We start from the raw sequence: 27,593 nt of genomic DNA on the forward strand, positions 1-27,593 counted from the left end.
CTCAGCTGTCCCATTGTTTCCTTACTGAAAAGAGCTTGCCATTCAGCTTGTGCATTACCAACCACTAGGAATGGTGATTTCAGATTCTGAAACTGTTATTTTTTGCGGCATACCCCATCTGAGGAAAAAGGCAGTAGTAGAGGGCAGTATCCCACTTCACAGGATTCATCACCATGTATTTTAGGACACTTCAAAACTTTAGAGCAATGTATAAGATCTCATTTGATTCTCTGACAGGTCTTCAAGCTTTGTTAGAAATGTAATCTCTGTCTTCATTAAAAGGACATATGGTCAATTTTTATACCCCCCACCTGTCAAACAAAAAAGGCCAACTACTTAGTTTTTCATTATTTGTTTCATTTTCATCACTTTTTTCCCCAAACTCCTTGTACTTTCTCAAATGCAGCCAGACATCTGGCCTCCACTAAAAGGGGTGAGCGGATTTTGCCAACCCCTTTAGGTTATATGAAAACACCCATTTCTGACTCTTTGGATGACTTTAAAAAACAGTTTCCAACTTTTCGTAACTATATTCTTTGACATGTATTACTCATGTCCATTTGCTTTACTGATATCTGTAGTGTTGGCTATGGTGTCCCGTTGAGAGCCACGCTCATGTGTCAGTATATCAGGTGCCAACAGCCCTTGCCCTCTTAGGCTACATCTATGCTGTGGAGCTATTTTGGGATCTCTCTGGTATCCCAAAATAGCGATGCTGCGCAGGGCTGGCCTTACCATGAGGTGAACTTAGGCGGCCACCTCAGGGGGCCCCACTAGGACCCAGAGAGTAGAAAATTGTGTCTGCTGCTGGTGCATACATATTCTCTCTGCTCTAGATGCAGAGAGATGGAGGAGTGCTGTGCTGTAGAAAGGAGGGCACAAGAGACATAGGCAGGCAGGCGAAAAGGTGGCATGGGGGTGTCATTTGAGCTGCCCACCTCAGGTGCCAAAATGTTGTGGGCCGGCCCTGATGCTGCATCTTAAGAGAAAGCCCATTACATTGAAATATAACAGGTTCACTATTCCAATGTCCCTGAAAACTTCATTGCACGAGGGTTAAGGGACATTTTGGAATAGCACTTTATTTTGAAATTTGGTGCTAAATTTTCAAATAAGCTATTTCAAAATTACCTCAAAATAAGCGACACAATTTGCATAGCACAAATTGCGTAGCTAATTTTGAGGTAAGGGTGTTGTATAAACACACCCTTAGTTCCCCTTCTTGCTGGAACAGGAGGGCAAATAATGGAATGAACATGAGCAACACATTGTGAGCAGTAGTTATGAAAAGGTAAGTAACAGGCTTTTTCTTCTTTATGTGATTGCTCATATCAATTCCATTCTAAGTGGCTCATAAGTACACTGAGAGTTGGGTTAGAGTTGACAGCCACGCGGCTTGCAGCACTGCTTTGCCAAAGCCAGAATCCTCTCGAGCTTGCGAGGTAAGTGCACAATAAGACATGAACATGTAGACAGATGACCAGGTAGCAGCCCTACAGATCTCCTGGATTGGAATCAGCACCAGGAAGGCCATTGATGATGCCTGTGCTCTAGTTGAGTGTACAATCACAACTGCCATCAAAGGCACGTTTGCCAGCTCCTAATTCTAGCAGATGCAAGCAGTGATCCAGGACAAAATCCTCTGAGCAAACTTGGAGACCCTTCATTCCATTTGCCACAGCAATGAACAACTCTGCATCAGCTTATGGAATGGCTTTGTTCTATCCATGTAAAAGGCCAGAACCCTCTTGACATCCAGGGCATGCAATCAGCATGGAGAGGATGTCCTCTGATGTCTGAGGTTTTGGAAGGAAGACAGGTATGTCCTGGCCAGTATAAAACTAAAACTACTGTGGGCAGAAACTCTAAGTACAGTGGCATCTGAATCTTATCCTTGTAGAATACCATATAGGGTGGTTCTGCAGTAAGCACCTTGATCTCAGACACCCTTGTGGGCTGAAGTTATGGTAACCAGTAATGAAACCTTCCAGGAAAGAGCAGGAAGCCAGGGGCTCAAAGGGAGGCTCCATAAACTTTGACAATATGACATTCAGGTCCCTGGAAAGGATGGGATCAGAGACTTGCAGACAGATATGCTCTAGGCTTTCAAAAACTGGGCAGTCTTTTCATGGGCAAAGACTAACCTTGCCTTGGAAATAGTGACCATGTGGACCCTGAGTGATGACAGGGATAAACTTGGGAGTGTGAGGTTCAGAAGACAATCCAGGATATCTATGAGAGGCCTGCTTGGCCCAGATAGGCCGTTTTGTGGTCCAGCATGTGAACTGCTTCCACTTGGCCATGTAAGTGGCTCTGGTGCCCAAAAAGACCTGCTGAAACTAAAAGGTCTAGCAGTCTTCCAAACCAGTGCTGTCAAGGTCACTTGGGGGCTATTAGGATAACCTTTACTCTGTCCTGTTTGAGCTTCACAAGGACTCTGAATCAATGGCATTGAGGGGAAGATGTATATTCAAGCACCCAACCACAGGATGAGAAATTTGACAGGGAGCTCCTGTTCATCCCCCAATTGACAAGAACACATGGCAATTGCTGTTCTGCCTGGATGTAAACATGTCCATCAGTGGAGTCCCCCACCTCTGGAAATTTGTACTGACTGCCTCTAGATGCAGTGACTACTCATGACAAGACAGAAAGGTCTTTCTGGAGTGATCTGCTAATACATTCCCGGTCCCAGCTATTATATGAATATCATGCAGCACACAAAAGTCCCAAAGGCAGAGAGCTTCTTGGCAAATGGCCAATGACTTGGCTCTGCCTTGCCTGTTAAAGTAATATATCATGGTTGTATTGCTCATCAGGGTTGGCACTGCCTTGTCCTTCAGATGGGGCAAGAAAGCCGAACTGGCCAGGAAACCACATTGGGCTTCTTGGTATTGATATGGAGGGTCAGATCATCCTGCAACCAGCGGTCCTGTGTGCTGAGCTTGCCCAGGTGGGCTCCCCGGCCCAGGTCCAAAGCATCAGAGATCGGGGTTGGCAATGTGGGAACAGAAAAGGAACTCCCTCCATCACCAACTTGGGAGTCCAACCACCAATCCCAGAATGACTGGATGTGATCTGGCACTCTGACTACCTGGACTAGGTTGTGTCCACTGGGAACGTAGACCAACACCTGCCACATTAGCAGAGGTCAAAGGTGAAGCCAGACATGACTGACCATATATGTGCATGTAGCCACATGGCCCAAGAACTGCAGGCAGGTGCAAACTGTGGTGAGCAGGTGGTATTTCACATGGGAGATCAGTTCCAACATGCCTTGAAAAAACACCTCCAAAAGGAAGGCTCTGGCCTTTGTGGAGCAGAGAACTGCTCAAATGAATTCTATCCATTGCACTGTAGGAATGTTAAATTGCGGGTAACTGATTAATGGAATAGTTGATTCATTTTGCATCGACTATTCGACTAGTGGATAGGGCATTCTCTAGGGCTGTTGCTGCATTTTAAAGGCAAAAGTGCCACGTGGAGCCTGGTCAGCTGGGGACTTTCCACTGTCCCTGGGCTCCATGTGGCACTGCCACTTTGAAATGATGCCGTGGGAACCCCATGGCATTTCAAAGCGGCAGCACTGCACAGAGTCTGGGGTAAGTGGGGGAGTCCCCAGATGATCCTGGGCTTCATGCGGTGCTGCTGCTTTGTAGTGCCAGGAGAAGACTGATGCCAGGTTCCTGCCGTGGCGTTTCAAAGTGGCACCACCGCATGGAGCCTGGGTCTAGCCCCAGGGTCCATGTGCCGCTGCCGCTTTGAAGTACCCCCTCCCTCTCTCCTTCCGCCTCTTTCTGATAAAGGCAGCAAAGAGGGGAAGCAACTAGTTGACTAGTCCTTCACAACCCTATTGCACCGGCTTTAAGGTGGATTTTTTTGTTGTTTCTTAACAAGTCCAGGTCATGGCATGTGGAGTGCAACTGATTGAGGCGCCTCTCCATTTGTTTTGAAGATCTGCCCTTAAGGAACCTATTGTTGAGATACCGGAAGACCTGAACCTCTTGACATCTCAAGTAGAGTGACCACTGCCGCCATACATTTTGTGAAAACTCTTGGGGCTGATAAGAGGCTGTACACTGGAAATTGCATCCATCCACCATGAAACAGAGGCAGCACCTGTGATCATGCAATATGGAAATATGTGTCCATGAAGGCAAGGGTGGTGTATCAGTCTCCGTGATCCAAAGAGGGGATAATGTAGGCCAAGCAGACCCGGTAAAATTTCAAATTCATAAGACACATGTTGGGATTTCCAGACTATTCTAGAGGCCCCCTTTTACTTTCAGGATCTGAAAGTAATGTGAGTAGAACCCCTTTCCCTCTATGTCCCGAGGCACCTCCTCTACTGTCCCTAGATGCAATAGGTTCTCAACTTCATGAACAAGGAATTGCTCATGAGAAAGGTCCCTGAAGAGGAACAGGAAAGCCTAGAGTGGGAAGGAGGGGAGATGACGAAACTATATCTAGCTTCAAGAAACTACCTCTAGCACCCAGCGGTCTGAGGTGACCTGCGACCAGGCCGAATGATAGGGACTGATGGGTAAGGAAAGAACCAGGTGGATCTGGGGAGATGACTTGGATGTCACTCTTCAATGCACCCTCAAAATGAGTACCTCTGGCCCCCTGGATGCTTTGCTGGACCAGGCTGCATGGGTGAATGGGAGAGGAAAGGGCAGATGATTAAAGCTTGTGTATTTACCCCTTTTCCTTGCATCCCTGTCAAGGCTGCCAACACCTTGGCAGTGGGGTTGGGCTTGGTGGTGGTGGGGGGTTCAACTGTTTAAAAATATTATAACTAGGTGTTTTGTTTGGACTGGTAGCATGCATCCACCAATTACCTCTATATTAGTGCTGCACAGAACAAAATTCATACTGTAGATGGATGAAAAAATATCAGCGGGAATATTGGTCCTGGGTTGAAAGTTTTTACAGATATAACACTTGTCTTTCACAGATGACTTCCCCAAGCACTTCAGGCAGCTGCTATGGGAAATCACCAACAGGCATAACTGTTGCAGTCTAAGATGGGCTTAAACCTGGGAGAGCAGGACATGCCCCAGCTGTGGTGAAGTCTCCAATGGGACTCAGACTTCTAACTGCTTAACACTAGCTATTATAAACAAACTATTTGCATGACCTTAAGGGTTGAAATCAGGATAGACAAAACCACTAGCCTGTGCTGAAGAAGATGACGACAGGGCACAGACTGAGGGGAGAGGAGGTGTGATATAGAGCTGTGTGGCTCTCTAAGAGGCAACACAGCCAACTCTCTGAATACCACAAAGGAAAAAAAATCTCTACCCATGCACATGGGTACATGCACACCTAGAATGGAATTAACATGAACAAGCACTCAAAGAACAGCACCAGCTTTTGGATGCTCTCAGTCCCAAGATTTAGGGATAGAAATAGTTGAAGTAGTATCAGCCATACCGTATAATTTAATTATGCTGAAAGTAAAGTTTTCAAAGGCGCTCAAGTCTCATTTTCAGAAATGACGTAGGAGCCGAAATTTCACTAAAAGTCAATGGAACTCAGGATAAGGGCTTACATTTCTTTTGAAAATGGGATTTATGTGCTTTTGAAAAGTTCATGCTTAGATAGATGTAGTCTCAATAGGTAAAACCCAGTATGATGCACAATATTTGGTTCTCCTGAGCAATATATGTAAGTGAGGCTCTATTAGCACTGTATTACTCCTGATGTCATCTTGTCCTCTTCTTCAGAGATTTCTGAAGAAATGATGCTGGTTAAGATCCTGAAGGTTACTCAGCACTACCTTGCCAGCAAACTGCGACTGCAGTTTGATTACATAATACTATATGAGATAGTATAAAGGAAAACTTGTTTGGAGCACAACATACAATTTATTCTCAGTTTGGGCGCACGTTTATGCCTGAGTACTTTGGTCTGTTATCCAAATCAGTAGGCTGATTTTCAGCAGTGCTATGCACCAGCAACTCCCTTTAGAAATTTTGGCCCAAGACTTGACCTGTTGGAGCTCAATTACGGACTTAACACTTACAGTTCACTCATCTGTGAAATTCAATATGCTGGCACCTTAGAAAGAGCTCATCAGAGTTTAATTTCTTGCTCATGAAAAAATAATTCCTTTTCCCACCCTGAATAATGTTTTCCTTTCCGTACTTTAAATCCATAGGGCAAAAAAATCCTCTACAGTTATGAAAGAAAGGTTTTAGAGAAAAAATTCCATTCACTTAAGAGTAGTTAAAAAATGGTACTACCTAGTCATTTGCAGGTCAGCCAGGGGAGGGAAAGACTAGTGGTAGATGAGAAGATTAATCTTCTCTGGAGCAAGGAAAGCTTGGTAGAGCTTGGCTGTAAGAAACAACACTGGTATATTCTAATTGCTGCTGTCAATTGCTGCTAATTGCACACAATTGCAGGAAAAGAATGAACACTTACTTCAGTGGAGACTGGAATAAAGAACTTCAAAGGCCTGAAAAACCCACCCCCTAGTGACATAAGTTACATCCATTTGAAACTGATGCAGCATGGTAGTGAGAAAGGCCCAAAGACTGGCAGTGATTATAAATACAGCTCAAAAAAACTAGTTAATGCTCGTTTTCATCTGTATATCATGTTCTGAAGAACTGGGCTAAAACAACTTTTATGTTCTGAACATCTGGCCTTCAACAATTTTAATTTTCTATAGGTTTAACGAACAATAATGTACACAGTATAACCCACCTTTAGTGAGCAGCTTCCTTTCAGATTCTTCCTTGGGAGAGTGAGGACTTTGTGTCCTTTGTTCTGTTTTAGTGCCAAGGAGCGTCTGCCTGATACTGAGACTCTGGCGAGGTGTTTTGGGGGACGGCTCTGTTTTGCTGCTGGAAGAACTGAAACAAGATATTACTTGGTAGAAAGAAGTTAGGTTCTAAGGCTAATAAAATGGCCAGCTGTGTATATACTGCTTACCTCATCATTGTGCTGTATTCTTTAATCCTCCGGCTAATTAGATCCCTACTAGTGACACCGGTATCCTATAAAAAGCAATCGATATCTACTTTATCATCATAGTTTTGATAATACCACTGCACCTTTCAAATACACACTACCATTCCCATAATCAGATCACATACACTGGGTAATTGTAGAATTCAATTCCAGTAAAGCTAAAATGTAATGAATATTTTCATGAACTAAGAAAGGAAATAAAGACATTGTTAAGAAAGTTTAAAGTTAAATTCTATGATAAGTACCTTTACTCCTCTTGGAATTCTGCAATTAACTATGGCTCCAAATGCAACAATTGTAGAATTCCAACACAAGTGCAACTTCAAAGAAGTGTGAAGGATTTAAGCACATCTCCTCAAACTGACATTTCAATAGAAGATGTACAACTATATTCCCCACACTGCTTTGAAAGTCTTAATCTATAGACTTACAATACATCCCTATTTATACAACTCTCTACCCACATATGTGGCACTAACAAATCTACAATTTATCACGTGGCTACTGGAACACTTTTAATCATCTCACTAAAATTCTGCTCAATCCACCTTCCATAGGCTAACTATTCTAAAACTGAGCAGCTTCAAACATCTACTTAAAAAGCACCAAATCTTTTTCTTCCCAGAACAAAAAAGCAAACATATTAAAAATGTTTTGTAAATTCACTGTTTAGACACAGAAGTCAACATATACTATATATTTGAGAGAGTTTGTGTATTTTTTCAACAACTCCTCCTAACCAGTAAGTGCTAGGACCACCAAATTTGGTATACTACTTCCTCTTAACTTAAGAGGGTAGGGGATTGGACTCAATGACCTCTTGAGGTCCCCTTCCACTTCTAGGATTCTATAATTCTATGATTAAGGTAAAGTTTTGGTTGTGCCAGGAAAATGGGATGTTCCCAGAATAGGATAGAATAGGATTCATAAAACAGAAGAGAGATAGAATCACCAGGAGGATGAAAAGGGCTGAGTGGGGGTGTGCCCCTCCCCATCCAGGACTGCTCCAAACCAAGCCTCCCATCCCACAAGCCATCTGCTAGAGAGGATTGGGGAAGCGGCAGCTCCGCATCCCCGCCCCTCAAGAAGAGAGAGAAAGTGCACAGTTTGCTGCATTCTGCTCAATGGCTGGAGAACGCAGGTTGACAGACAAACCTGGACCTGCCCCAGCTAGGGGACAGACACCACTCCCCAAGCTGCAGCGACCATAGAGACGTTTTTCTCACCTGCCCCCAAGTTGCTATGGTGAGAAGGGTCTGGGGTAGTCCTGTCTCACAGGAGCATCCCTCATCCCCAGTCCCACTCAAGAGCAATGATTTAAATAAAGCATGTACAGAGTAGGTCCACTGCTTCGTGAGGAGGGAGAAACAGTAACAGGAAACTTGGAAATGGCAGAGATGCTTAATGACTTCTTTGTTTCAGTCTTCACCAAGAAGTCTGATGATAAAGGAATGCTGAATGTTAGTGGGAAGGGGGTAGGTTTAGAAGTTAAAATAAAAAAAGAACAAGTTAAAAATCACTTAGAAAAGTCAGCAGGGCCTGATGAAATGCATTCTTGAATACTCAAGGAGCTGATAGAGGACATACCTGAGCCTTTAGCTATCATCTTTGAAAAATCATGGAAGACAAGAGAGATTCCAAAAGACTGGAAAAGGGCTAATATAGTGCCCATCTATAAAAAGGGAAATAAGAACAACCCAGGAAACTACAGACCAGCCTAACTTCTGTGCTAGGGCAGATAATGGAACAAGCAATTAAGGAATTCATCTGCAAACATCTGGAAGATAATAAGGTGATAGGTAACGGGCAGCATGGATTTGTAAAGAACAAATCATGTCAAACGAATTCTTTAATAGAATAACGAGTCTTGTAGATAAGGGAGAACAGTGGATGTGGTATACCTAGACTTTAGTAAGGCATTTGATACAGTCTCACATGATCTTATCAATAAACTAGGCAAATACAACTTAGATGAGGCTACTATAAGGTGGGTGCGTAACTTGCTGGATAACCATTCTGAGAGAGTAGTTTTTAATGGTTCAAAGTCCTGCTGGAAGGGCGTAACAAGTGGGGATCTGCAGGGGTCTGTTTTTGGGACCAGTTCTGTTCAGTATCTTCATCAACTATTTAGATATTGGCATAGAGAGTACTTTACTAAGTTTGCAGATGACACGAAGCTGGGAGGGGTTGCAACTGATTTGGAAGATAGGATCATAATTCAAAATGATCTGGACAAACTGAAAAAATGGTCTGAGGTAAAACGGACGAAGTTTAATAAGGACAAATGCAAAGTACTCCACTTAGGAGGGAACAATCAATCTCACACATACAAAATGGGAAGCAACCGTCTAGGAAGGAATACTGCAGAAAGGAATCTAGGGATCATAGTGAACCACAAGCTAAATATGAGTCAACAGTGTGATGCTGTTGCAAAAATAGCAAACATGATTCTGGGATGAATTAACAGGTGATTGTGAGCAAGACATTAGGGCTGTGTCTAGACTGGCCGCTTTTCCGGAAAAACTTGCCAGCTGTCTACACTGGCCGCTTGAATTTCCGCAAAAGCACTGACGATCTCATGTAAGGTTGTCAGTGCTTTTGCGGAAATACTATGCTGCTTCCGTTCGGGCAAAAGCCTTTTTCCGAAAAACTTTTGCACAAAAGGGCCAGTGTAGACAGCAGAGATTTGTTTTCCACAAAAAAGCCCCGATCGCGAAAATGGCGATCGGGGCTTGAGGAAAAACGCGTCTAGATCGGCCATGGACGCTTTTCCACAAAAAGTGCTTTTTCAGAAAAGTGTCCTGCCAATCTAGACGCTCTTTTCCGAAAATGCTTTTAACGGAAAACTTTTCCATTAAAAGCATTTCCAGAAAATCATGCCAGTGTAGATGTAGCCTAAAAGTCATTCTTCTACTCTACTCTGTGCTGATTAGGCCACAATTGGAGTATTGTGTCCAGTTCTGGGCACCACAGTTCAAGAACGATGTGGAAAAATTGGAGAAGGTCCAGAGAAGAGAAACAAGAATGATTAAAGGTCTAGAGACCATGACCTATGAAGGAAGACTGAAAGAACTGGGCTTCTTTAGTTTGAGAGAGGACATGGTAGCAGTTTTCAGGTATCTAAAAGGGTGTCACAAGGAAGAGGGAGAAAAATTGTTCTCCTTAGCCTCTGAGGGTAGGACAACAAGCAATGGGCTTAAACAGCAGCAAAGGAGGTTTAGGTTGGACATTAGGAAAAGCTTCCTGTCAGGATGGTTAAACACTGGAATAAGTTGCCTAGGGAGGTTGTAGAATCTCCATCTCTGGAGATATTTAAGAGCAGGTTAGATAGACATCCATTAGGGATGGTCTATGGTACTGAGTCCTGACATGAGGGCAGGGGACTGGACTCTATGACCTCTTGAGGTCCCTTCCAAGTTCTAGTGTTCTATGATTCTATAATTTTAATATTATTTTCCAAAAAACAAAAATTAAATTGAGTTAAGGACCTGAGCAACGCTGGGTAAATCTTCTAGTACTATAAAAAGTGTGTGTGTGTGTGTGCGCGCGTGCGCCCCAATATGTCGTCTCCCAGTGTTTATATAGTAACAGCAGGTGAGGCCTGTTGTTGACTGGGCAAAGTCATTTTGCATAGATTACACTTACAGGGAAATTCAAGAAAAATAAATATATGAAATAGAATTTTTGATTAATGTGCTTGCAAATGGGAAGTAAAAGAACAGTTTTAAATTTCTGGATTTCAACATTATTCATTTTATTGAATAATTACCATACATAGTAAACTTTAATCAGAAACTCATAAATCTTCCATTACTCTTTCAATAGTTAATTTGAATTATTTGTGATGTGTAACAGTAATAATTTTCTTTGCACTAAAATGACAGTTGAATAGGTGACTTGATTTTAATTTTGTTAGGAAATATTTTTATGAATTCTAATCATAAGTCATGACTTTTTCCAATGAAAAACAAAAATAATTATTTAAACCTTTCACCCAGCATATTTGGGAGCAAAAAGTAGTGCATTCAGCTAATTTAAGTGGCAGGATTGTTTATGAAAAATTTGGTATATGTAGGTATTTGCGAAGTATGACTATTTTGCACAAACAAATTCACAAACTTCAAAATATAGAATAGATAATTTATGTAAATGAATAAAAAATTTACAAAACATTTTTTTTCAAACACCTGTCAACGTTTCACTAAGTTACTATTATTGGTGCAAAGTTTCTCAGTGAAAACTACTCCTATGCTAGGACTTCCCAATGGAGTCTGGTAGGTCAGAGCAGCCCAGAAATGACTGCTCCTCTCTGATTATATTGTAGAACAGGGATTTTAACAGGTATTATACAACAGTGTAACTTGAAATATATTTGTTGTTAAATTAACAGGTATTTTTAACAACAGCTTTTTGATGGGCAAAACTTATTTTACTACTTCTCAAGTTAAGAGCAAATTAACTAAACATTGGCTTATTAAAATGTCAAATGTTTATTAGCTCAACTGCATGCTGGTATACTTTAAATCAAAAGACAGATTCATAATTTATTATTCTAAGTAAACAGATATAGTTATAGGAGTATCTAATTTCAAAGAAGTTTTTCTTCTTCTCCCTTAATGGCCATTTCAATTTAGTGTCGACCAAAAAAAACCCCAAAAAATATATTTGTCCTATTATCAATAGAAATATTAAAATAAAATACAATATAAAAGAACTGTCTATAAGATTATACATCAGATATTATCTAAGTACCTTATCATTGAGGTTGCTATTGTCTTGTATAGCTTTAATCCATGCCAACATATCATCTCGGTCTTCAGCCTGAAATAGATACTCGCAGTCTGATGTTGTGAGTCGAAATACATTTTTCCTCTTGGTTTCACTGTATGAGATATCTATCAAACATGCATTGATACTGATAGGTTGTTCTTCTTCAGATGGAGTTGTCTGCTCTTTTTTATCCTTGTATAAATAAAGTGAATGACCTCGAAGAACAACATACATTTGTTTCCATGGTCGAATGCTGCCACCAACTCGCTGGAAAATATGAACCAGTCGGTGTTTGTGTGTATTATTATTATTATCTACTTAAAAGCCACAAACAAAACGTTTAGAACACAAAGAATAAACTCAGCATGACACAGAACTTTCAACTTCATCATTCAAAAGTACCATTCACTAATTGCTTTGCATCCAAGGAAAGGGCCATTTCTCAACTCTCCCTGCTACCTGAACACTTTGTCAGATGCATGGAGTGGATTTCCTGAAATAGATACTCGCAATCTGGATTTCCACTGTATGCTTCTGACAAAGTGGTTTTCCCCCATGAAAGCTTATGCCCCAAAAAATCTGTCAGTCTTTAATGTGCCACAGGGCTTCTCATTCTATAATATTATGTGTGAGGAAATGTGACAGTAGCAAAAAGGTCAAAAATTTTAAGAAGTCATGCTTGCAGAATCAGCAGGCATTATAAACAAGATTTTCAAAAGTGACTGGGTGCCCCACTTGTGTCTCCTTCAAAAGGCTTGATTATAAGAAGCACTGAGCCACCTGCCCTCGCATCTGAAAATCAGGCTTTATCTTTTAAAATCGTGACTTACACATTTACAGCCAGTCCATGAGATACATATGACTGCAAAAACGTTGCACATACACAAATTTGTCCCACTGCTAGCTTAAGAAAAATCTTTCTGGGCGTTGATTATTTGTGCTAAATAACTAGATTGGAAATGTGAAATTACTAACTGTTGCTCTGAATTTAAGCCAACAGAAATGAAGGCACTTACAGAGACAATCTATGAAAGAAAATGTGGAAATTGCCCAAGTAAGTCTACAGATTGCAGTGAACAAAGCTAAAGCTTAATGTCACTTATTAGTGCCCATTATGTAGTGTTTTACTGTATACGAAGGAAGCTTTACAAGGACCATCTCTTGGCTACAAGTTGACTTTTCTTACTTCCAATTTTGGCAGTTGTATTTTTTTATATTTATCCTTTATGTATGCTAGAAAGCACAATACCTTTCCCTTATCTGAAACAAGCTGTCGAAAATAAAGCCATCCTTCCTTGGAAGCATCACCAAAGACCTCTGAAGAGGAATCTTTTCTGGATCCAGAGTCTTCTGAAGATTTTTGGCTGTCTGGGACCTAAAGAAAAACATTAGTCTGAATATCAAGAGGTCTTCTAAATATGCTATTCTATAGAAGTCTTATATTTAGGTAACTTCTGCCTCTGCCTATGAATACAGATTGAACCCCTCTAGTCCTGCACCCTCGGGACTTGACTGGTGCCAAACCAGAGAAGTTGCTGAACCAAGGGAGGTCAATGTTGTATCCCAGCACATCCTCTGCTTACTGGGCTCTTAGAAGACATCTAGGGCTAAATTAGAGCTAAATAGCAGCACAGAGCACTAAGAACCAGGATTGGTAGATGTAAACAAACTTTATGGGACTATGAGAAACTTGGCCTCACTCACAATAAATGGACTTCTGGATAACTAAAATCATGCTGGATCCCGGATGTTACTGGACAAGAGTGTGCTAGACTAGAGAGGTTCAACTTGTACTCTCATCATACTTGTCAGGCTATGAACGTTTCTACTATTCCATTAGTACAAAACAATTAAATGTGAATTCACACACTATTCAAGCCAATGTAATTCTTGAGACATTCATCTTTATTTGCTTTGATATTTTTGTCTTAGAATATATCATTATATACTATGCTCTGATCAGAGAGGTTGCAGAAAATCAAAACCAAAGTCTTTGTTCAGGTATAAAACTAATCTAACAGCAAGTACCTTCACTTGTTCAATTGTTAAATGTGTTACTAACCTTGATACCCTTTAAACTAGATAGATGTTTAATAGATCTGTTGGGAGAAAAAAAGTAGGCATTGTAATGAACATTCTGAATACTTTTTAATAAAAGTGCACATACATACAAAAATTTGTTCAGGACTTACAATTTTCCTTCTTCCCTATAGTCATCTAATCCTTCATCATAAGACTTTGATCTTTCAGTTTTTGCAGGAGATTGACCATCCAATATACTAGGCCTGATAGATTCTGCAAATTAATCAAAATTATCAAACACTAATAGGCTTGAATCACTTTTTATATTTTGACCATTTCAAGCAATAACACATTATAAGCAGCCATATCTTCCCTACAAAGAAAACAAATTTAAAAAGAAAAAGGCTTGGTTTAAAAACAAAATGTTAAAAAACTTACCATGGTCATGGGATAGCTGACGTCGAATTAAAGGAACTGAAGATGTGGGACTGGGAGGGACTGTTGTTATTGTGGGAGCTTGAGAGGCAGATGCAGAAATAACAGCAGAAGCAGGAATATGTGCAATATCATGGTCAATACTAGGGCTACTCGGCTCATCTACAAGACAACATGCAATATATTAGCATATTAAATGGTTTAGTAAAAAGCTCAGACTAAACAGGCTGAACTTGCCTCTTCATTAATGTATCAGAAACTAATATCTTAAACATCCAGCCTTTCAAATATCAAGGACCCAATTAATTCACATTGTTAAAACATCAACTTTTCTTAATAAAAACGTGAGCCATATCATATGGACATACTTATATTAGTTACATATTTGGAATAAGAATAAAGAATGCCATAAGAGATTATACAGAGCAAGTCAGTAAAACTAGAATGTGTTGTTTTCTTATTTCATACAATGGGCACAATAGAATTTTTATGTTTAAATGTTATGCTGTTGAACAGCATGTTGTTGGTCAGAACTATACTACTAAATTCAATTGTTGATGCATAAGAAAGCTAAACACAAGATAAATGGAATACAAGTAATATTCATTGCATTAAAATTTATGCATAAGACCTGAATAAATAATCATGAAATAATAAATAATCACAAAAAAAGCTTAAAGAAGAATTTTTTGAAATGGTAACTCTTAAAAGATAGCCAAACATCCATTTAAAAACAATTCTGAAGCAATTAAGCAGTTACTCATACTTATAAGTTGCTACTTATTACCTACCAATTATATCTTCCACTAATTGCTCATATAAACGACTGCAGTCTGTACATGTCCAACACCTCACAGTCTCAAAAGCAACAAGGGTCATCATGCAATAATCCAGAAAAGCTTAAGCATTTCCATGATTTGTATATATATTTCTTGCAAGATGGAAGATATTGAAAAATCAGCCACAACAATTTTTTTTTCCAGAGACAGTATATATACAGCTCTTAAAGTACATAAGAAATACTAGGAAAATACTTCTTAAAGTACATAAGAAATACTAGGAAAATACTTCTTATTCCAATGCAGAGGTACAGTAGAACCCAATCATGAGCATGCTGCTCAACTGTACTTCTATAATTCATATGTATTCTAGGTGCCATGAATTTCAATATGCAGAGCTTCTGAAAAGACTATTGAAATCTGTGCACATTCACAAACAGAGGTTTATTCTTTGCTTTGTACGAACACAACTGCACGCACTGTATTGTGTTTCCAAGTGGTCACTAACAATTCTGTTCAAAACAGAGCTTGTACCATCACAATTTTGTTTCATGCTTACATTTTTTTAAAAGCAGAAAATTGAAGTAATTTCATGAACAAAAAGAATGTCTGTTCTAAAAAGCTGTTCTAACATTTTACTAATGTAAAAGGCTATAGCAGAACTTACCAATACAATTCAAAATTATGTAATTACAAAACAATTAGAAGTAAAAGTTAATTTTCCTTAAAAGTAACATTTACCTAATTTCCATGTTTTACTTACTTCCACAGCAGCTATTAGAGACATTAATAAATCACTCCCTTATTGTAGTTTGGAGGTGGGAGAAATTTAGTACAGGTCGAACTTCTGTAATCCGGCAACATCCGTCGTCTGGCATGATTTTAGTTAGTTGAATATCCATTTATCATGGATGTGGCCAAGTTTCCACAGTCCCATAAAATCTATTTAATAGCCACCAGTCCTGGCTTTGAGTGTTCTGTGCTGTTATTTAGCTATAATTTACTCCTAAATATCCTCTAAAAGCCCTGTAAGCAGTGGAAGTGTAGGCAATGCTGCTAGACAATGACCTCCCATGGTTCGGCAAATTCTCTGGTTTGGCAATGGTCAGGTCCCCAAGGGTGCTGGACTAGAGAGGTTCAACATGTAATTACTTTCCTATTTTTTTTCCAGAACTACAGCGTGCACGCACGCACGCACGCCTCTTTTCTTCCTTTTCACTACGCTGTGATCATCCTTTCCAACAGCAAATCCTGAAAAATCCTTTAGTCCAGAATACTAGAATAAAGGGTATACACTCTGAAATGATTGATTCTAATGCTATTTCCTTTAACTGGTTCTTAACATGTAAATTGGGAATGCTCAGCTTGTCCCCCCTCTTTTAAAAAAAAAAACACCCATGAGGTTCAGTCAGAATGCAATAATCCCTTTTATCATAGGCTAGAAATGCTGGCATTTGCAATGCATCTATTCAACCTACAAATACTGAAGTGTTACTCGATGCTCAGGATACTGCCTGATTTCCCACAGTATGTGGTATTTTACTCATGAACTATGTTGACAAAAAACACATCACAAACGTCTAAGATCCCATGATAACAGCAATGATTCATACTTTACTAATTTTCATAATAATTCAACTTTAATATTTACTTTTTACTAACTTTAAATGGCTCAAACACACATTTCAAGGGGTAATGAAACACCACCATGAGAAATCATTTGAAACAATTTTATAAAAAATAAACTTTAAAAAGCAACAGAATTAAAAAAAAATAATCTGTAAATGCAAGGTATGAAACAATCAGTTGATCCATTCAGCTTTCAGTGAAAGTAGTGCTCAGTAAAACATGTTGACAGCAGAACTCTTGCACTGTTTTTTAATGTAATTTATGAAATTGTAGCTCAAAGTCTATAGGTGGAGCAGCAGCAGAATGGACAAAGAATGTGGAGAGAATGAAAGAATTTTTGCAAAGTTACTATTTATTTTCCTACTTTTTTCAGTATTCATGGAAATTTTTCAATTATATACATATGAGAAGATTTACCCAGCTTTGCTCTGGTCATTAACTCAGTTAATTTTTGTTTTTCTTCATTTAAATCATTAATCAGGGTTGGGGCTGGGGATGCAGGCTGTCCCAGGGGGAGAGGACTATACTAGCCCTCTATAGGGATGTTAAATATACATTAACTAACTAATTGACTAGTCGATGAATTTTCCATTGACTAGTTGATAAGCGGGGGAGCTGCAGTGGGGTTAGCTCCCGGTCCTGAGAGCTAACCCCACTGCGGCTCTGCCATACATTTAAAAAGCAGAGTCTTAACATCTGGAACTGGGCATGAGCCAGGAATCAGCTGATTCCTGGCTTGTGCCTGGTCCCCGCTACTCCCTGCCCCACTTTTAAGCCGGTTTTCCCCAGAACTGGCTCCTGCTCCCCCCAACTTGCTCCCTCTGTTAGAGGCAGCAAGGTGGGGGAGGGGAAGTGACTAGTCGAGGGACTAGTTTGACTATCCAATAAATTTTGGTTATCAGATAGTCGACTAATTGCTCCCATCTCTAGCCCTCTCTCACCATAGCAGACTGGGGCCAGGGGAGAAGCGCCTCTCCAGTGCTGCTGCAGCTCAATGGAAGGGGTGTACATCCGCCAGCTGGAGCAGGTCCAAGTTTGTCTGCCCCCTGCACTCCCCAGCCAGAGATAAGTGCAAACTGCACTTTTCCCTCATGCACTGACAAAGGGGAACAGCCAGCAACGTCCCTGTATGAATCCGGGGGGAGGGGAGAAAGAAGCTTCAGTCCCCCTTCCCTCCCTAAATGGCACCCAGGAGGTGAGAGGCTCAGGGTTGGGGCAGTCCTAGACATGGGAGGGTATGTCTCCCACTAGCCCTTTCACCTGCCTGGCGATTCTGTCTTTCTTCTGTATGGTTTTATGAGACGCAATCCCATTCTAGCCCATTTTCCTGGCACAATTGAACCCTTTCTTTACTTTCAGTTATAAGAGGAATCTATATACCATATTTGGTGATACTAGCTTTTACCATTTTGTAGGAATTCTTGAACAGACAGACAAACTCTCTCAAATATATAGTATATGAAATAAGCTGGTCCTCTCCATTGAGCTCAGGACAATCTTATGGGATATCTGGCTACATTAATGCTCGTTACTTTCAATACTAAAGCCAATGTTGTTGGCATTTGTTTTACCATTATAGTACTTCTGTATGTCACATCACTCAGAGCAGTGACACACGTTCTTGGGAGATTTTTCTCATGCTAAGCATTTAGATGCCTCTATACAGAGTGAGAAAACAGTAGTGGGGAATCATAAAACCATAGGCTTAGAAGGGGCCACAATAGTCATCCAGTTTAAGTCCTGCCAAGATGCAGGATTTCTTGTGTCTAAACCATCCAAGACAGAAGGCTATCCAGCCTCATTTGAAAAGCTTCAGTGAGGGAGCTTCCATGACCTCCCTCGACAGTCTGTTCCAGCCTTTGCTCATATGGCTTGCATTTCATCTCTGATCACTTTCGTCACTCGCCTTTAGATCCTTTCCACTTTCTCTACATTAGTAAACTAGTAAGTAAGCCAGTATGGCCAGGTATGCTGTACCATTAAGTATTTATTACTGGTATGCTATTGGGATTTTAATGGGTAACCAGTTAACTGGGTACCCAAGGAGCAGCCCGCCACGGGTGGAGGGCTGCTCCAGCAAGGCTGGGCCCCTGTGCAGGGCTGCCAGCTCCCAATATCAAACCAGCTGGTGGCACTTAGAGAGCATGTTCCACATTTTAAACATATAGTGACTCGGTTCCAAGAAGTACTTCCCTCAGCCTCAACAGGAGTTTGCTACAGTCCTAGAAGATGACAGAACTGTGGCTCGAACCTCCCTCCAGGCCACTCTGAGCTTGGCCAATTCGGCAACAAGAATTGTAGCCAGTTATCACTATGTGGTGCAGCTCATGGCTGCGAGTCTGTGGGATCTCAGCAGAAGTCCAGAATACTATCCAGGATCTTCTCTTATTATAGACAGTCACTTCCCATTCTGTATGTGTGAAACAGGTTGTTCCTTCCCAAGTAGAAACTCTGCATTTGTCCTTATTAAACTTAATCCTATTTACCTCAGACCATTTCTCCAGATCATTTTGAAGTATGATCCTATCTTCCAAAGCACTTGCAACCCCTCCTAGTTTGGTATCATCTGCAAACTTAATGACTGTACTCTCTGTGCCAATAGCTAAATCATTGATGAAGATATTGAACAGAACTTGCCCCAAAACAGACCTCTGCAGAACCCCACTTGTTATGTCCTTCTAGCAAGACTTTGAACCATTAATAATTACTCTTTAAGAATGATTATACAACCAGTTATGCACCCATCTTATAGTAGCCTCATCTAAGTTGTATTTCCTTAGTTTATTGATAAGAAGGTCACGCAAGACCATATCAAATGTTTGACTAAAATCTAGGTATACTACACCCGCCACCTCCTCCTCATCCACAAGTCTTGTTATCCTATCAGATTGATTTGGCGTGATTTGTTCTTTACAAATCCATGCTGCCTGTTACTTACAACTTTATTATCTTCCAGATGTTTGCAGATGAATTCCTTAATTACTTGTTCCATTATCTGCCTTGGCACAGAAGTTAAACTAACTGTTCTGTAGTTTCCTGGGTTGTTCTTATTTCCCTTTTTATAGATAGGCACTACATTTGCCCTTTTCTAGTCTTCTGGAATCTCTCCCAATTTCCATGACATTTCAAAGTTGATCGGTAAAGGCTCAGATATCTCCTCTATCAGCTCCTTAAGTATTCTGGGATGCATTTCATCAGGCCTGGGTCCTGGTGACTTGAAGACATCTAACTGTTCTAAGTAATTTTTAACTTGTTCTTTTTTTATTTTAACTTCTAAACTTATCCCACTTCCACTAGAATTCACTGTGTTAGTCATCCCATTAGCATCAATCTTCTTGGTGAAAGCCAAAACAAAGAAGTCATTAAGCACCTCTGCCATTTCCAGGTTTCCTATTATTGTTTTTCCCTCTTCACCAAGCAATGGGCCTACCCTGTCCTTGGTCTTCCTCTTGCTCCTAATATATTTGTAGAATGTATTCTTGTTACCCTTCATTTCTCTAGTTAGATTTAGCTCATTTCGTTGCCTTTGCATTTCTAATTTTGACCCTGCTTACTTGTGTTATTTGCTTATATTCATCGTTTGTAATTTAACCTAGCTTCCTCTTTTTATAGGACTCTCCCAGGGCTGCTGCCACTCAGAATCAGAATGCTCCTGCTCATGGCTGCTGCCACCACTGGCTACAAAATTCTCCTGTTCCCAGGGCTGGAGCCGCTGCTGCTGCCACCATCACCAGCCACAGAACACTGTAGGCCCTGGGTCTGCTGCTTGATTTTTAGCCTATGTAATTTCTCCTTGTTATCTTATCATACTTTCTATCTCTCCTACACAGTGGAATAGTTTGTTTTGGGGACCTTAATAATGTTCCTTTGAAAAACTGCCAACTGTTTTCAGTTGTTTTTCTTCTTGGTCTTACTTCCCATGGGACCTTACTTACCTGCTCTCTGAGTTTACGAAAATCTGCCTTCCTGAATTTCATTGTCTCTATTTTGCTGTTTTCCCTTCTACCATTCCTAGAATCACGAACTCTATAATTCATGAACACATTCACCCAAGTTGACTTCCATTTTCAAGTTTTAACCAGTTCCTTCCTTTCTGTTAAAATAAAATCTACAACAGTTTCCCCCAGTAGCTCTCTCAACCTTCTGAAGTAAAAAAATTGTCTCCAATGAAGTCCAAGAACTTATTGGATAACCTGTGCCCTGCTGTGTTAGTTTTTGAACATATGTCTGGATAGTTGCACATATGTCTTTCTTGTCTACTGCTGAAAACTGAGATATTTTCAGAGAACTGTCTATAATTCCAAGATCTCTCTCTTGAGGGGTAACACTTAATTTAGACCCCACCACTTGGTATGCTGTGTAGTTGCAGTTATGTTTTCCCAGTGTTCATTACTTTGCAGTTTATCAAAATTGAATTTCGTCTGCTGTGTTGTTGCCCAGTGAGCCAGTTTTGTGAAATCCCCTTTGTAATTCACTATAATCTTCTTTGGACTTAACTCTCTTAAGTAGTTTTGTATAATTTTCAAATTTTTCCACCTCACTATATACCCCCTTTTCTAGAATATATGAGGACATTGAACAGTACTAGTCCTAGTACATATCCTTGCACAAGACCACTATTTATTGATCTCCATTCTGAAAACTGACCATTTATTCCTATCCTTGTTAATCTTTTCCCAATGAGAGAATCTTCCTTCTTTTCCCCCTTGATTGCTTACTTTGTTTAAGAACAGTTAGTGAGGGATCTTGTCAAAGGCTTTCTGAAAGATGATGTACATGACATTCATTCATTCACTAGATCCCCTTTACCCACCCCTTCAGGGAAATGATTAGTGAGGCATGATTTACCTTTACAAAAGGCATGTTGACTCTTGCCTAACAAGTGATCTCTGTAACATGAGGTACTGCATTATCCTCTAGTACAAAATTTAAATAAAAAAAAAGATAAGAGTAACAAAAATAATTAAAAAAATCTTGATAGCAATCCCATTGTCTGTCTGGGACAAGGCCCTGAGACCAAAAGGGGCCATAGAGCAGTCCCCCAGAGGCTAGAGTGGCCAAGAGAAACTGGCCAATCAGGGGCCAGGGAGAACTGAAAAGGGAGCTGCAAAACACAACATCAGTAAATGGCAGAACTCATGCAGACCTGGCTGACTGAGGAAGCTGTCTCTAGGAGGGGAAGCCCTGGAGGCAACATTCTGTCTGACTGGGGAACAGACTGAGAAGGGAGATGGAGATTTGAGATAAAAATGCTGACCTAGGGGCAAGGGTGGTCTCCAACAGGGAAAGCCCGGGAGGCACCACTCTCTGGGTACGTCTAGACTACATGCCTCTTGCGACAGAGGCATGTAGATTAGGCTACCGGACATAGTAAAATGAAGCGGCTATTTAAATAATCGCCGCTTCATTTAAATTTACATGGCTGCCGCGCTGAGCCGACAAACAGCTGATAAGCTGTTTGTCGGCTCAGCGCGATAGTCTGGACGCTCCCCTGCCAACATCAAAGGTATTTGTCGACCACCCAGGTATGCCTCATCAGCTGTTTGTCGGCTCAGTGCAGCAGCCATGTAAATTTAAATGAAGCGGCGATTATTTAAATCGCCGCTTCATTTTACTATGTCCGGTAGCCTAATCTACATGCCTCTGTCGCCAGAGGCATGTAGTCTAGACGTACCCTCTGAGTGGGGAACAGGCTAAAAGGGACACTGGCAGAGGGGACTGGGATGGATCCCTGCTAGAAGTATACCACAGAAGGGGGTTGAGTATTTCACAGTGTGTGTAGTGGCCTGTGTAGTCAAAATGGCTTTTAAAGTGACAGAGCAGGCAAACACACTCAACCAGATGGGGGGCGCTCACAAGAGGGGAGTGTCACCACGTTACACTATCATAATATTTGGAGGTGAAGTACCCAGCTACAATACTGTAAGCTTGAAGGCCAAAATAAAAATGGTCTGAACTCTTTTCCATAAGATTGGCATTCTTGTTCTCAAATGAGGTAAAAGGGAAGCAAACTATACCCTCCTGGTTAAACCTCATCATATTACTAAACCAGGTTATAAAAGGAAGGCAGCTTTATTGAGAATAGTAAAATAATTCCTTTCTTGCAGCATTATCTGGCACCACTCAAATGAAATGGCTAAGAGTAACTAGAAGAAATATTTGTTTTAAAAAGCAATGTTTTTATTTCAAAAACTTCATTAAAAAGTTATTTATAGGAAACAGGAAAATCTATAATTATGCCAACTATTGTGTCTCTCTCCAATGGTACAAGCATGACTCATTTATTCCAACACAATAAAAATGTCCTTCCTTACTCCCTGACCAAAGCTAAATTTGGAATAAGTTATTCAAATAAGCTGCGTATTGTCCATTCATCTTGTTTTCTAAGTCGTATACAAAATTAAGCTACTTTTAGAGATGTGCAGAACTTAAGTAATCTCATTTGTAGCAAACTGTGCATAGCTCTAATTACTTTATCATATTTTCAAGCTTATCCCCAAGACAAGTAGGCTTTTAAGTCAGCCTATATCAAAACCTTTCCTTTGTTATGAAGCTGTGATGTAATTATTCTTTTTCTTTTAAGCTACAGTATCGTGACAGTCTAGGTCAGCGATGGGCAACAAAAAGGGAATGAGCTGTATGAGTGGCCCTCCATCTCAGTGGGCCACAGCAACCCACAGCCACCTATGGCCTAATGGTTCCTCCTTTCTGCCTCCGTCCCCCCTGCACCTCTAATGCACTGGTGTACCAGTCCTGAACTTCCTACTCCTCCAGTCTCCCTCACAGTATTTTCTGAATGCATGAATTTCCTGATTCGCACCCCATCCCTGCTCCTCCCCCTCCTTCCCAGAGCTGGAATACCACAAATCAGCTGTTTGTGGCTGTTCAAACTCTGGGAGAGAGCAGGAGGTGATCAGATGATTCATGCACTCCGAAATTGCTGGAAGGAAGGAGTAGGAAGTGCTGGACTCCAGTGCCCCAGTGTATGAAAGGCGTTTGGAGGAGGGGAGCAGACAACAGGGTCCACCGGCAGAGCCCCAGTGGCCCTTATACAGCCCGTGGGCCACAGATTGCCCTCCCCAGTCTATCTTATTACCCTTAATACAGATTTAATTTAAGCCCCGTGCACCATTTTTAGGTAAAAAGTCTCAAACAAGTGACAGTGACTTGTCATGATTAATCATTTTAGGGTTTTTTTGCACACCCATTACACCACCACTCCTCTTATAGTAAAGCAGGGGTGGGGAACCTCAGGCCCGCCTGGATCTGGCCCCTAAGGCTCAGGGTCCCCTCGCATTGGGGAGCCCACTCTGGTGCTCCAGCCCCACACAGACTGGGGCAAACAAAATCTAGTAGGCTGGGCCCCTTCAGGCTCTGGTGTGCCTTGGGGAATACTGGAAGTGTCTTTCTCCTTCTGAGTTGGGGGCCACGTTAATGAGGTGATGGTTTTTTCTCACTTATGTGCGTGCCCCCCAACTGATTTTTCTGTGGGTCAGCAGCTCCTGATCCAAAAAAGGTTCCCCACTCTTGTGGTAAAGGATCAGTGGGGATGGGAGGGGGGGGAGAAATAGGTACAAACTATTTTTCCTCCTTTCACGAACTTGTTTTTAGTGCTTTCTTTCTTTTTATCTTTCTAAGTATTTTTCCTCAGACCTGAAACCATCACTACCACATATACTCCTCCCTTTCTCCCCGTGCACAGAATTGTTCCTTCTGTTTCAGCTGTACTGCAGCTGTTACTTACAAACTATTCCTTCCAGAGCCGGTGAAAGGGTGTGCACCTTCAATATATCCATGAAAGTGCTTGTGCACAAAGAACTGTCAATGCACAAAGCAAACCAACCAATGAGTAATTAAAGAAAAAAACTGTTTCTTTCAGTTACAGTAACATCAATGGTTACTTGTAAAAGTAAGTACATATGAGATTTCCAGTTGACAGTATCCTTTTAAGCACTTGCAGATGGCTGATCAATCTACCAGATTGAAAAATTAAAACCCATCTTCTTTCTTAAAAACAAAATATGATTAAAGCTTATTTTACATCATTGTCTGCCAAGTGACATAAGAGACAGCGAAAATGAATCAGCAAGCAAACTAGACTAGTGTGGTGTGACAAGCAGAATGGTGAAACAATCTATTCTTGTTAAATATGTTTCAACAAGAAATATGACAAGTATATTTGATTTTTAAAATAAGACTGCACTTTCTTACAATACACAAACCTTTATACACAGGAAAGGTGAGCTTTGAGTATTGTGTATGCACACAAACATGCAATACAATTTAAACCAGAGATTCATAACCTGCAAAAGGTCAGAACAGTTATACTTTTCCAATTCAATTAGCTGTCAAATTAGGTACCCGTGTTAAGATAAAAATAACTATTTTATTACAATATCACCTAGGAACTCAATGGAGATCAGGGACCTGCAGTTGTAGGCAACAGACATACAGAAAGTAACCCCCAGAATGTTGACAGCCTCAAGGACTGAACCTGTAAAGATTTATATGATGAGACAGAGGGCAGTAGAAAGGCAGAGTATAAATTATTCCATATTGCAGAGAGAAAACTGAGGCACAGACATTAATTCATTTGCCCAAGATTACATAGGAAGCATCTGGCAGAGCCAGGAAACGAACTGAGATTCTCTAAAATCTCTGACTCAAATTAGAAAAACTTCTAGTCCTAGAGTGTGCCTAGACTCCAATTAAAAACTCACAGCTGGCCTGTGCCAGATGACTCAGGCTTGAAATGGGCTCTTTAATTGACACGAAGACTTCAGGCTCAGGCTGCAGACTCAGCTCTGGGACCCTCCTACCTCCCAGGGTTCTAGAACCTGTACTCTAGCCTGCATGCAAATGTCTACACGGCAATTAGACCCTTAACCGAGCTAGGGATGTTAAATTTTGTTTAATCAACTAATTGACTAGTCAATGGAATTTCCATTGACTAGTAGGTAAGCACGAGAGCCACAGAGGGGTTTAGCTCCCAAACCTGGGACCTAACTCCGCTGTGGCTCTGCCTTTTAAATGTATTGAGCCATCAGACTCTTCATACATTTAAAAGGCTGAAGCACAGCCGTGTGTGTGTGTGCGCGCGCGAGTTCGGACAGCTGATTCCCAGCTCCTCCCTGCTGTACACCAGCCTTAATACATTTTAAAAATCAGGCTCTTAATACATTTAAAAGCAGAGGTGCAGCATCTGGGACATTATTGGGGATAATAATTTAATACACGTGGTCACAAATCATATTCTAACAAATACATATTTAAACAAGGCCTATTCTATGATTTAAAAGTTTTACAAGATGCAATATTTTCTCTAAAATGTAGAATCTTAATGATGTATTTGTGTATAGATGGACTTTTAAAAGTAGTTTTAAGTTGGCTTATATGCAGAGGACTCAAGAGCATAGGCAGCACACACAGAATAATTACACTTATGTTCAAATCCACAGAATTACAACCAAGTAGAGGTGGGAAAATTCTATTTATTCAGTTTTACAGAGTTTATGAATTCTACACCTGATATTATATTATAGAATGTGTTTTGTTTATTTAACATGTCCCCTCAGTAATTCATGTAAAAATCAGCACAGTAATTTTGGTTACTCAACACTAAAATGCACTTGGGAAAGGGAATGGTGGGAAGCTGAGAGAAGGTGAGCAATATGAAATTATGCTGACAAACACGAAGAACTCAAACAACTGACAAGAAAACTAGATTATTTTCATTGGTGGGACAATAATACAGTCACAGATGTTTTCCTGGAAATGAGGCAGCACACACTTGTATTATTTAGGCAATCACAATAAATACGGAGAAGACCAGTTCCATCTACTGCACACAAAATATTTAAAATCACAAATTGTTTCTCAGTTTCCTCATAATCAATTAATACAAAATTCCCACAAAAGGAACAGTTATCTTACCTTTTACATGTAATTTAACTATTGAACTCCTAATGGAGTTTGATTTATATTTTGTAAAAATGCAGCCACAAAACCATCAACAGTTCATAAAAGATCAGTTGTACTTATAAATGTACATACTGCTAAAAAACAGTTCAATTCCAGCCACTGGATATTGTTATACCTTTGTCTGCTAGATTGAGAAGCCCATTATCAAATATTTGATCCTTTTTTAGGTAATTACAGACTATAATCAAGTGACTCCTTACACTTCCTGTTAAACTAAATGGACTGAGCTCCTTAGTATATTGCTGAAAGGCATGTTTTCTAATACTTTAATCATTCTTGTGGCTCTTCTCTGAATGCTGTTCAATTATCATAGAATACTAGAACTAGAAGGGACCTCAAGAGATGAAGTCCAATTCCCTGCCCTCATGGCATGACCAAGCACCATCTAGATCATCCCTGATAGATATCTATCCAACCTACTCTTAAACATCTCCAGTGATGGAGATTCCACAAACTCCCTAGGCAATTTATTCCAGGTTTAATCACCCTGACAGTTAAGTTTTTCCTAATGTCCAACCTAAACCTCCCTTACTGCAGCTTAAACCCATTACTTTTGTCCTATCATCAGAGGACAAGGAGAACAATTTTTATCTCTCCTACATCTAACATCCTTTTAGATACTTGAAAACCGCTATCATGTCCCCTCTAAGATGTCTCTTTTCCAAACTACCCAAACAATTCTTTCAGTCTTCCCTCATAGGTCATGTTTTCTAGACCAGTGTTTCTCAACTTTTTTTTTTTTTTAATAAAGTACCCCTTTAAAAAAAATTATAAGTACCCCCAATACCAACAGTTTTCAGACAATTTTTTTTTCTACCATTGCAACACATTTGTTTAAACTTAATCGTAGCCGGGCAGGCAATGAAATTTTTGGGTGTAAAAAGCACAAAAATAATAAAGCGCTATAAAACCTAACAAAAATTCCGTTTTCTCCCAACTTCAGGGGCTCGTCTACACTGGCCCCTTTTCCGGAAGGGGCATGTTAATTTCACCTAT

General features: G+C 40.4%; 1 protein-coding gene across 3 annotated transcripts in view; it reads right to left on the reverse strand.

Moving 5' to 3' along the window:
• Positions 1-27,593, reverse strand: part of ARHGAP21 (Rho GTPase activating protein 21) — a 203,229-nt gene that overhangs the window by 13,342 nt on the left and 162,294 nt on the right. For all 3 annotated transcript variants that reach the window (XM_075922534.2, XM_014569653.4, XM_014569652.4), the window contains 7 exons: positions 14,212-14,370; positions 13,944-14,046; positions 13,814-13,850; positions 13,001-13,126; positions 11,734-12,018; positions 6,943-7,007; positions 6,715-6,863 (listed from right to left, as the gene is read on the reverse strand). In XM_075922534.2, the coding sequence (XP_075778649.2) occupies positions 6,715-6,863; positions 6,943-7,007; positions 11,734-12,018; positions 13,001-13,126; positions 13,814-13,850; positions 13,944-14,046; positions 14,212-14,370 (924 nt within the window). The remainder of the gene's footprint in view (positions 1-6,714; positions 6,864-6,942; positions 7,008-11,733; positions 12,019-13,000; positions 13,127-13,813; positions 13,851-13,943; positions 14,047-14,211; positions 14,371-27,593) is intronic.

The sequence above is a fragment of the Pelodiscus sinensis genome, chromosome 2 (assembly GCF_052426305.1).
Source record: "Pelodiscus sinensis isolate ZL-2025 chromosome 2, ASM5242630v1, whole genome shotgun sequence".
NCBI lineage: Eukaryota > Metazoa > Chordata > Testudines > Trionychidae > Pelodiscus > Pelodiscus sinensis.